The following is a 12158-nucleotide window of genomic DNA, read 5'->3' as shown; positions in this document are numbered from 1 at the left end:
CACGCAAGGAGTTCTGTGAATGCATGAAAATTGGCTGTGGAAGGTTCTTTGAATGTGAATCCGGATATGCTAATACTGCTGGAGACGCGGCCTCCTGCTTGAATTGGAGGGAGAAATTTGGACCGTTAACAGGCGTAAAAGGCCCCTGCGCGGGGGGTGATTTGGTGGAGTTGTCGCTGATTAATCTTCTGTATTCATCCTCGAGGGTTTGTACACGAGGCTGAAACAGTCTCTGCAGGTGGTTGCCAGTTCCTGGAACCAGGCAATTAGCCAATCTCATTCACTAAGCACACAGTGGGAACGTACTCAGCACTAGGTCAGCGTAAGCCATCAACGATATCCAGCCCTTTAACTCGTTCCGCATTGTCTCAAACTGCTCACTACTGACACGACCTAGTCGTCGCTTGTAATAATACAAGGTAATCCCGAAGCCAGTGGCATAAGCCGATGTTGAATGCCAAGTGAAATCGACGCCTTTGTACTTGCTAGAAAGGGTGTGAAATGTTTGCAGGAGTCGTCTGGCGGATTTCAGACACATTTCGAGGTTTCGGTCCTGCACTTCCGGATCATTACTTGTGCAGCAAGCAGGATGGTGTAGGTTCAGCTGGTATTCAGCGGCCCAAGTTTCAAACAACAACGTTGCTACCAAGAGATTGACATGTTTGGGCTCAGATTTGATGGATTCATCCCAATCCTGTCTCCAGGCAACGATTTTACTGTTCAAGACCTCGACAGTCTTGACATAATCCGAGGGTGCTCTCCGCACAGCATGGACGTTGTTATGCAGCTCCGTAAGTAAAGGCAGGAGTTTTGCGAGGTGTAGGCACGGCCAGAAATCACATAGCCCAGATAGCTCGGAAACAATGCCCTTCTTAGAGATTTCCGAATCTTTGATGGCTTTTGGGAGTGGCAAGTCGATGTGCTGGAATTGCCATGGTGCTGGTAAGCCTACCCTACACCCTGTAGTTACACAGACACCAAGAATGGAATGGAAGATTCGTTTTCGTAACTCTTTTGAGAGTGGATCGTCTTCCCCTGGAGGCAATGTGATCTTGTCCGGATCACGATGATACTCTAGATCAATCGCCCTTACAAGGACCTTATGGCTATAGGTCCAAGAGATGCCAGGCTTCGGCAGGTTCCTCAAGTGAATGATGATCAAGGCCATGGCTTGCATTGAGGCTATTGAACGATCATGGAAGAGTTCGCGGTAGAACCCTAGTGCATAGTGGAGGTATCGATGAGCATCCTCAAATTTCTCCGCTGAGTACTGATGATTCCTGACCGCGGTTTGGTGGGCAATAATGGCAAATACCATGGCTACCTGCGCGCGCTCGGCAGGCCGTATAGACGCAGGCCGGTCGTATAACTTGGTAACAAGTTCGAGGAAGCTGGTTCGGTGGACGACTGGTATATACTGAGACACGATGACAAGAAAGTGATTGGCATCTTTTAGTGCGTCTTCCTTGGAAGGCAGACCGGGGTCCTCGATTTTCTGATACCCAGCTATCGTGTTGATGATTGAGGTCCCGGACAGGTTGAACCTCCCGATTTCATCCTTATCTCCATCCTGCATCATTTCACATGGCCAATCTGCAATATCAATTGTACCATCCATAACATCTACTAGTGTTCCCTTGACTGGCCCAGAGTGCAAGGGATCCGAATGATCTGGGGAGGGCCATCCAACATATATCGAATCGGGGATTGAGGAGAATGACTGCACGGTAGGAGCCACGGGAGGGGGAGGAGGAGGAGGAGGAGGAGGAGCAAGAGACAAAGCGGGCGCCGGTGTAGTAGAAACAACCCCATTTGTGTCTAGTCGTTGCAAAGCCCCGTATCTGTGCTGGTATGCAGCCAGTTGGTCTCGCAAGTAAACCAGCTCGTTCTCGGTCCGGTTGGACTCCCCTCTTTCTCGTGCTTGACCTGTGACGCGATCTGTTGTGTAGCACCGGAGGCCTTTCTGCCGACAGGGCTGACAGGCTATGGGATCTGTGTCGCATTTCATCTTGCGTTCCTTGCATCTATCGCAGGCTTGTCCCGTACGGGAGGTCGCCGCCAATTTCTTTCGTACGGCATCGCTGTATTGCGCAGGCTCTTCAGCAACATTCTTGACTTTCTTTGAAGGAGGTCCATTGTCTTCGGAGGAGGGGGATGGCCGTTTGATCGCTGGAGGCGTATCCATAAGAGCATTCGGCTCGAGGCAGTGGAACGTTATAAAGAGGCAATCGGAGGGCGAACTAATGGCAAATACCGTAAGACGAAACAGCGAGGCGACGCCCCCCAGACTGGAGTCGACGGGATGCAAGGTGAACGACGATGAAACCTGAGTCTAGCAGGTCTAGTCCTGTCGAAAAAGGCAAACTTCTGGGAGCATCAGGGGGGGAGTTCGGGACGTGACGTAAAAGGCCTTAGCGAGCGATGCCACCAGTGGGCTTGCCGATAGCCGAACTTGCAGGTACAGTATGTAATACACTACCGAGTAGGTCGACCCGATCGATCGTGCTGATTGGCAGTACGGAATACTCGGTACCTTGTACTCTCGATGTTTGCTTGGTCGAAATTCGATAGTTGTCAGAAGTCTCAGTTCGCGGTGGCTTCGATCTAGCCAGTGGAGAGGGATGCCGTAGGCATGCTCGCTTATGTTAAGGGATTTTGCCTTGATCCACAAGCTTGGAAGCTGGGAGAGGTCAGGAGGATTTGGTCGAGTCGAGCTTTGGTTCGGTGCAGCGGACGGGTGTCTTGAGTCACGTGATTGATGTCTTGGCATTACCATGGCTCTTTCCTGCTTTGACTTCGTTTCCTTTCGCTCCTTCCTTCAGGGGTTAGAGTGACATCAATAGCCTGGTCCACGACGTGATTGCATCACCGCTGGCACTGCACCCTCCATGTGCTATTACCTAGGTAGCCTTTGCCTCGGTGATTTAAATGCTTGATTGAATATGCCTTCATCTAGACATAATCACTCTCCACACGACCATAGAATCCCTCGTCGCAGGTCGGCTTCGCATAGACAAGAAGCCAGAATAGAACGACATGCTGCTTCAGAACCGCAACTCGGAAACCATGGAAGCTCTCTGTTTGTGGTAGACCGCCAAGGTGATCGTCGAAATCTCGAGTACGGTGCGCCCGATCGTTATGCTGTCCCGCGTTTCCGTTCAGCTGGAAAGGGTTCCGTCCTAGGTCTCGCTCGCAACCATCGTATCACCGATGCATCCGAAACGCGGAGAGTTGTCGAAGATGCTGAGAACGATTCAAGCCGTAGATACCACAAGCAATCCCTACTTGCCTTTGTTCCACCTGAGGACGACAAACCAAGTACGCTACCAGGGGTTCAAGACGATTGGCACGATGTCCAACGGGACTACATACCGTTTATTGATGCACACAGACGAAAACGTACAAGACTATCAGAGGCATTTGAAGCAGCATCTTCCGAAGGAGAAGGGAGCGATGCATCGGCTACCGAAATGAGTGGCAAAGCATCGCATCTCGAAGTCTTTGACGCCTTCAAGAGCGACCCGATCCACCAGCGCCAGCTCCAGTTATCAAAAGCCACAGAGAATAACCCTGGAGATGTTCGTGCATGGCTCGATCTGATTAGACATCAAGATGCTACTTTCAAAAATCAAAGCAACGTCCCACTGCCAAGTTCAGCTTCGTCTCGAAGCCTGGCCGATCTCAAGATATCACTTTACAGGGAAGCACTTCAGCAAGTCAAAGACCAAGAGGGAAAAGAAGCCTTGCTCATTGGCTTGATGCATGAGGGGGCCAAGGTATGGGGTGTCCATAAGCAGATGTCTGAATGGGACCACGTCCTTCAAACATGCCATTCCGTGGAGCTCTGGACTCTCTATCTGAATTTCAAACAGACAAATGTCTTTGATTACAGTTCTCAAGAGTGCTTAAAAGTATATCAAGGATTCTTACAGGTTTTGAATGCTTTAGACCCCGGGAGAGCCAGAGATGAGAGTTGCATCTACATCATCTTGCGCCTATCCTTATATCTTTGGCAGATAGACATGACAGAACTTGCTATTGGTATATGGCAAGCTCTCCTTGAGCTTAATTTCTGCAGTCCTCGATACCAATCGCCAAGTCAAAGCTTAGCTTCATTCGAAGAGTTCTGGGACAGCGAAGGCGCCCGGATTGGCGAGGACAAAACAAGCGGGTGGGGTTCTGGTCTTCATGCAGAAGTTGACCGGAAGATTGAGCGGAACCTAAAGAGCAACCAGAACCTAGATTTGGACACCTGGGCCCAGATTGAGACAGACCTCTGGCACAGCTCTGGTCTGCCTGCAAGGTCTTTAGACGATACAAACGACGAAGATCCTTATCGCATTGTCTTGTTCTCAGACATACAACCGTACCTTTTATACCCTACGACAGAGGAGGGTACCATTTTACTCTTGGATGCATTTTTGTTGTTCAGTGGACTCGATCCAATTTCTACCCTTTCTGCGGCAGGGAGATGGCAGACTGACCCCTTCATTTATAGCCATTTTCCCAGCTCCAAATCCTCTCGAATGTCTCCTGTAGCCACAAGCGATACTGCCATGCCACCAGATAGTCAGTCGAGCACCCTTGAATTGAAGATGCACAAGACAGAACACACAAGTCTGATCTCTCCGAGCAACTTGCCAATTGCCATGTATCCCGACCTCATTCATCGGGCACTGTCCCAACTCACGCATATCGGTCACGAAATTATCCCCAGAGATATCATAATGCAATATGTTATCAGTCTAGAGGCAAGTATCGATCTCAAGGCGGCACGCAAACAGGCCAAGTCATTTTTGAAACGTATGCCCAACAGTCTGAGACTGTACAATTCCTACGCTCTGATAGAGTACCAATTAGGCAACTTTGAACTGGCTGAAAAGGTTTGGTCGACAGCACTATCCCTGCAAGCATCTCTGAACGCCCGGAAGGATGATTTTACCTTTACTGCGTGGCGTGACTGGGTGTGGAGCTATATGTCTCTCAGGCTTTTCCACAAAGCTGGGCTGCTTTTGGCATTGATTGCAGATGGACAAGTTCATCTGTCCCAACTGCAAATTCGGGAGTCGAGTCTGGCCGTAGCTGCCCGGATCAAGGCCGAGCGATTTCTTGTCAAGGAACTTGAGTCTTGTCTTACTGATCGACATCCGCGCAATCTGGTACCCGTGATTGATTTATTGGCCTTTCACATGTATTTGAACTACGACTGTCAGCTAGACAGAGCCTTACAGATTTTCTCTAGGTACCTATTGTCCATCGAAAGACTTGCTGCAGAATGGGTGCCAGAGATTTTGGAACTTGTGCACGAACGTCGCGCTATATTGGTACATGCGCATGCAACCACCTTTGGCAGGCCTTTCAAGCCCAAGCAACTGTTCACTGCCTTGAAAGAATCTATCCACAAATTCCCTGGCAGTTGCTTTCTTTTAGGGAAACATCACATTTATAATCAACAGTCGGGGGCAGTGGATCGGTTGCGGGAGCTGGATCTGAAATCCCACCATCACGAGCAATCTAACGACAGATCACTTAGCGTGGCTTCAATCTGCTTGGAAGTTTCCATCGAACTAGCGCGCCCTTCTTATTCGGGGAGCACAAACCACAGCGTCCGAATGGCTTTCCAAAGGGCTGTCAGCGAACGCTCAAGCGGTATTTACTGTGTCACTCTATGGAAGTCATATATTCTATGGGAGCTGACAATTGCCCAACACAGCAATGACACGCTCATAAGCATGTCTCGACCAGTGAAGCAACCCGCTCGCAATGTGAAGGATGTTTTTCATGCAGCCTTGAAGGCATGTCCTTGGTCCAAGGAGATCTACATGTTACCCTTCCGAGAGAGCTTGCTGAAATCTTTTTTCAGTAAAGAGGAATTGAAGCAGCTGTATCACAGTATTGTTGAACGGGGCTTGCGCGTCCGATTTGACATCAGCGACATGGTGGTGTAGCTTGATTGTCGAGGTTGCTGTTTGAAACGCTCGTCATTGTCATGCCCTCTAGGAGAATTTCATCCCACGTGACATCGTCTTCGGCTCTTCATTTAACTTTGTCGATTCGAATTTTCCTTCTAGTATCGCCTGCCGATGATTATGCAACCATATAGTCTCCGTAGCCTTGCAGAACTGCAAATATCTTTGCTCAGCACTCAGATTAATGCTGCTAGATAACAGCGGTGTAACGTGTGTTCCCCTTGGCAAGGCTGGGGCCACCCGACGAGGCTGAACTGAGCTTGGCATCGGGGAGTATCTCCGCAGCAAATTCCGACTCCAACTTTTTTTTGTTCACCATTCGCAGCCCCCCAAACGGACGATAGATTTCTTTCCAAGCGAATTTTCACAGGCATATACCCTCTCAATAGTCCGGAACCAGTGAAATATCTAGCTGCAATAGTTACGGGCCGTCCATCATTGCATCAAATGCTGCCTTAATACTTCTCTTACGGCAGCCGCAAAGCCTGCAATGTCGTCAGCCTTTGCTGCGCAGTTGCGCACCATCGCCGAGAATTCCACAAACGTGTTGAACCTCCGAGCACGTCGCGAAGCCCATGGCGAATCCCTAATATTCGAAAAATCTGTTGCCGTTAAGCAAGACTGGGATACCATATACCAAATTTGCATTGAGGGATTCCAAGAACTGTGCGCTCTGGATTCGAGGCTGAATGAGTTTAACCAGAATCTCTTCAGCCGTCAGGCAAAAGACCAGGACAGAGACCAACTGAGCAGACCGCAGAATGAGGCTTTGGATGTGGTAATAGAGAAATGCTTGGCTCTCATCGGCGGCAAACTTCTACTCCGGCCTGGAGTCAAAGCAGTCGAATGGCTCATAAGGCGATTCCGGGTGCACTTCTACAACGCTGGTGCGCTTCTCGCGACCTTCCTTCCATATCACGAAAGCCCAGTATTCCGAAATCTCCTGAGCATCATTCCCGCAAACAAGATCACAACTGAATGGAAATTCTTGGGACCATACCACAAGACCATGTCCAACGTACCAAGACACGCTCTTGTATACAATGCCACCCATAATGAGGGGTTTTTCTCGACTTTCAACGGCTATGTCATCCGCGCATGTCAAGAAGGAGCAGGCAACACCATTCTTCTTCGTTTCTGGGGAAGCATGATTGTGGAGGCAGTTACAGGCCGGATGAACCGAGCCAAGAGTGGTCGCAAAGAGGTTCAAAAGCAAAGACAGGAAGATGTTTTGCTCAAGGTTTTGCCGCTTTTAATTGAAGGGTTTGAGATAAGAGACTGCCACGAATTGACGATGATCTGCTTTACGATTTCAATTGTTCTGGGGAGTAATGCAGATCTCGAGGACGCAGTGATCGATTCATTGATGGGAGCTGTTGCTCCTTTTCTAACTTCGGCTGGAGTGGAGTCGACTTCCGCTCTCACCTGTCTAGCAATCATGACTGCACAGAAATCGATATGTCGAGTCTCTAGAGAGGTACTCCAGGCGTCTATCAAGGTGAAGAACCTCGATGCACGACTCCTAGAACTACAGTCGCAGATCCCTGTACACCACCTGCTGGAGGCCCTGATAACCTCGTCTCTGGTTGGTCTAAAGAAGAAAACTCTTGATGCAAGGCTACCTTTCGCACGGCAACTGCTCCAAATCTCACCCCAGATACTGGATTCTTCGACCATGAGCAAACTCCTTGCTTTGCTACTCAATAAAGCACAAGGCACTAACGCATCCGATGCCCCAGACTCAATTATTAGAGTACGCGTAATTGAGATCTTGCGAATGTTGAACGACTTACCCACCTTTTCGAATGTTTTCTCTAGTGCTGCAGCACTGACTGGAAGCTCCCTCCCAGAAGTTGAAGCTATCATCGGAGAAGTCATAGAAACCTCTGTCGAGCCGAAACCTCTAAGCTCTGATTTGATGGATGTCGACTCTGATTCTCTTTCAGGAACGACGGAAAATGGGATCGAGGACGTGTTGGCTAACCTTCCGTCGCAATCTAACGAAAAATCGTTCATTGAAGATAAAAGTCCCCTTTTCATAAATCTCGCTCAAGCCTTTACAGCCTGTCAGAAGAAGCAGAACCATTTGCAACTATTTACGAAGCTACCAATTTGGCGAATTGAGTCAGGACCATCTTTACATCTTTATGAAAGCTTTGTCTTGAGGTATGCTTCTGGCCCTTTCCCGCCGTCGGAGCGTGCGACTGCCATTGCCAGCATTTCTCAAAGGGTAGAGACGTACACCCGATCAACATGTCAAGACTTTCTTCCATTCTTGACTATTCTTCTTGCCGATCCTGCGAAGCCCATTAGGCGAGCAGCTGCGACTGTCATGTTCACAATGCATCAACATATCACTGGAGAATTATCCGAACTGGGAACTGGACACGATGAAGACACGGAACCTGGATACGATGCCATAGCATTTTCACATACGAAGCGAATTCCCACCCGAAACCTTGAAAAACTGATGCAACAGGCATACATTCCTGTATTAGAAGAATGTATCCTCGATCCGGCGCACATCAGCAAAGTTCTACAGTTAGCCCTCGACAGTACCTCACCCTCAATCTCTAGTGACACCAAACTCAACTTGGAGCTGAAGAAGCCACTGCGGCATAATTTGTTTGACCTCTTAACCAGCTACGCCGTCACATGTCCATTGTTAAAGATCAAAACAGCTATTGTTGAACTTCTCCATGGCGTTCATAAGGTGGGAAGTTTGACCACTTCTAACGTGCTCTCACCAATTCTCAAAGCATGGGCTGCACTTTCGGAGGAGGAAGCGCTAGCCGCGGCTTTTGCCGAGGGGATCCTCATGTCTCGCGTTGATCACACTTTGGTCCAGCTTATCGATGCTCAAGACAAAGAAGCAGTAGACCGTGTACTTATAATGTTAACCGGAGGGCAGAAAATTCCTCGACCTGCTCTTGTGGCTGCCTTTTTCGATCGTATAGGAGCGGTCTGGAAAGATATGCGTCCTGAAGCTCAGGTCTCGGCCACGATTTTGCTTTTCGAAATGTCCTTCTCCAAGGACGCCTCTCTTGCACGGGGGAGTCGCAACGTGTTGCAGACCAGCACACTCTCTACCGCTGTTCTGGCTACAATTCTTGGGCATGCTCTCACACGACTAACACAAATGCGACCTGAAGGGCCGCCAAGGAAGAGGAGAAGAACCAGCCAGGGCCGTGAAAGTTTTACCAAAGACTTCGTGAACGAATTTGACGCAGCAGTCTCGAGTTTGACCTTCGCTCTGGAGATTGTCGATAACTCTAAGCCAGAGAATCATCCCCAGCTGCTTGCTAATCTCTTTGACCTTCTCGTCACACTGAGGCGCCTCAAGGACAAGAGCACTTCTGATTCCCCCTATCTGCTTACGCTCTGTCTCAGCAGCATTTTAGCGATTCTCTCCAAGGCTCACACGTCGCGCAAACCAAATATTGACATGTCTAGTATTCGCGCTGATCTCGTCATTGAGTGCGTTCGATCATCAGACAGTCCTCAAGTCCAATCGACAGCTCTGCTTGTTGCAGCTTCCTTAGCCTCATTAGCCCCTGACCGAATCTTACACAACATTATGCCCATATTCACCTTCATGGGCCATAATCTCTTTTCGCAGGATGATGAACGTTCAATTTATGTCACCAATCAGGCCATCGATCAAATCATTCCTCCTTTGGTGAGCACCATACAAAAGCAAGATGCCAGGAATCTCATCAGCTCAACCTCGAGCTTGCTCTCCAGTTTTGTGACTGCTTACAGCCATGTTCCCCATCACCGACGTGTCGACTTTTACCAACGTTTATTAGCACGGTTAGGCGTGGACGATTTTGCATTCGCAGTCATCTCGCTGCTTGCGACATCCAAAAACCACAGCGAAGATTTACCAAAGTTCTTCAGTATTCTCATGGGCGATTCAGCAGCTTATAGTCAGCTCCTGACCTCCAGAAAGATCGTGAATCTATCTCGGGATATCTTTTCGGCCAGGCCGCATGATGCTGAAGCCCTGTTGAGTGTCGCTGCGAAATCCAAAGCAGAAAAGGAGTTTATCGCACAAGCTCTACTTGAAACTGCTAGTACTCTACTCAAGTCTAACACTTTGAGAGCGCAAGCACGAAGGTTGAACAAAACCGAAAAGGTCAATGCAGAGCGGTTCCGACAAGAATATAATGAGAGCATTCGCCAGTTTTTAGCACTCATACGAGACCAGAAGGTCAATCATCCGCACCTGACACCTTCTACGAGGAACTGTTTGAGTTCTCTGCTTGACCTGCCTTCGCTCCAGGATTTCCTGAACACCATGCCCAGCCTCCTTCAAGATCTGGAACAATCGGGCGACCAAGAATTACAGGTGCTTGCTCTACGAGTATTAGCCACTCAGCTGCAACATAATGCAGCTAAAGATTCAAAGACGAACTCTGAAGCCGTCGCATTCCTTCCCACACTGGAACTGATTCTAACGACCACGGTTAATGAAGCTTACAGACACGCCGCAATTGCATGCCTGGACAGAATTGTGGAACTTTATGGCCGCAAGAACCCTGACTCAATTCTCAAGATGGCCCATATCCTTGTAGAAGGTGATCACGGTCTCAGTTCGACCGACTTCAGAACTCAGGTCATGTCTATGCTTTGCCTAGCTTCAATGATGGAGGTCCTAAAGGAGACAGCAGTCCCGATAATACCACCTTCGATGTCTAAAGTCCTTGCTATTCTGAAAAACACAACTGCAGAAGATGGGAAAAACACGGAATTGCACACCGGAGCATTTGCATTGTTATCAGAGTTCGTCTCTCACATACCCTTCATGTTATCCGACGAGAATGTTGTAGAGATCCTTAGAGTCTCGTATGACTCTGCCCGAGCTGACCTGGAGGCTTCTTGTACCGAGTCGAGAAAGGAGGCTCTGTCCCTCGTCGCACACAAGCTGGACATCAATATTGTGACCACGGGCTTAAACCAGGCATCCCAGCAGGTCATTTCTGAATCTGCTGTTGAGGCCAATGCGTTCTCAGAATTTCTGGACGTTTTGCAACAAGCCATCGAACGGTCGCCAAAATCTTTGGTCGTGAAATCTGCCGACTCGATATCGACATTCCTTCAACGGACTCTAGATCTCCGTCGACTCAGTCAGATCACAGAGAGGAGCTCAGCCAGCGACGTCGACGATGGGATCGAATTATCTGACAACGACATCTCCAGTATCGAATCCAAGCTCCATACTACTAGTATCGCCTTCATCTATAAACTAAACGACACTGCCTTCCGACCTGTATTCGAAAGCTGGATAGACTGGGCCACCAAAGGTGCCGACTTGCAGGAAGTGGAGGAGTACAGCTCCAGCTCTGCGGCCAGAGTGGCTCGTATGGCCAGCCTCTTCAACCTCCTCGGTCATTTCTTCAACACCCTCAAGAGCATCGTGACAAGCTACACATCCTACATTCTAGAACCAGCAAATGAAGTGCTCCAGGAGACACTGAACTTATCATCCGCAGCAGCAGTCAAGCCAAGGGCGGACTCGAACACATCTAACGGACCATTGGGATTATACATGTCGACACTAACCCTCCTCACCGCAACGCTCACCCATGATGCGGACGGCTTCTTCACGGCCCCTTCACACTTCCAACCCTTGTGCACCAACCTAGTCTCCCAATTTACACTCCTCAACCGCGCTACGAAATCCAAAGCACACGCCCTCCGCAACATCATCCAAACACACGTGCCCACGACTCTGATCGCGCTCGCCAAAGCCACGATCGACACGCCCGCGCACCACCACGCGCTCAACCATCTCCTCTGCCAGATGCGGCACAACGACTCCGCGGCGGTTCGGCTGGCCGGCATCCGCCTGCAGGTTGCGCTAACGGAGGACGAGGACGTCGGTGACGAGTGGGTGAGTAACGTCGTGGTCGGCACGGCGACGGAGGGTGTCGGTGGGAGTGGTGAAACGATGGTCTATGTCAACGAGAGTCTCGAGGACGATGACGAATCCGTCGAGGCTGAGGTGCGGAAATGGGTGAGACTCGTGAGGGAGAGGGCTGGGGAAGATGTTTTCGAGGTGTGATGTTTTTTATGAGTGGCAAGAGTGGGCGGAGAAAGGGAGGAAGGAGTTGGGCGAAGAGTATTCAGTAGAGTCAAAAGTTTCGAGAGGGGGGGGGGGGGCAACTATGTTTTGTTAAAAACATG

General features: G+C 49.5%; 3 protein-coding genes across 3 annotated transcripts; 2 read left to right on the top strand and 1 right to left on the bottom strand.

Annotated features, from left to right (window-relative positions):
* Positions 1 to 283: 283 nt before the first annotated feature.
* On the bottom strand, positions 284 to 2185 carry A1O9_07829 (uncharacterized protein; the record flags this gene model as incomplete). The annotated part of the gene is made up of 1 exon (XM_013403384.1): positions 284 to 2185. One exon carries the CDS (start codon positions 2183 to 2185, stop codon positions 284 to 286), a length of 1902 nt encoding a protein of 633 aa, XP_013258838.1.
* Positions 2186 to 2942: 757 nt separating this feature from the next.
* Positions 2943 to 5948, top strand: A1O9_07828 (uncharacterized protein; the record flags this gene model as incomplete). Its single annotated transcript, XM_013403383.1, has 1 exon — positions 2943 to 5948. One exon carries the CDS (start codon positions 2943 to 2945, stop codon positions 5946 to 5948), a length of 3006 nt encoding a protein of 1001 aa, XP_013258837.1.
* Positions 5949 to 6459: 511 nt separating this feature from the next.
* Positions 6460 to 12036, top strand: A1O9_07827 (uncharacterized protein; the record flags this gene model as incomplete). The annotated part of the gene is made up of 1 exon (XM_013403382.1): positions 6460 to 12036. The coding sequence occupies one exon, from the start codon at positions 6460 to 6462 to the stop codon at positions 12034 to 12036; it is 5577 nt and encodes a 1858-aa protein (XP_013258836.1).
* Positions 12037 to 12158: the final 122 nt, after the last annotated feature.

The sequence above is a fragment of the Exophiala aquamarina genome, assembly GCF_000709125.1.
Source record: "Exophiala aquamarina CBS 119918 chromosome Unknown aczIA-supercont1.6, whole genome shotgun sequence".
In the NCBI taxonomy this organism is placed as follows: domain Eukaryota; kingdom Fungi; phylum Ascomycota; class Eurotiomycetes; order Chaetothyriales; family Herpotrichiellaceae; genus Exophiala; species Exophiala aquamarina.
This window is presented reverse-complemented; position numbering and strand designations above follow the sequence as displayed.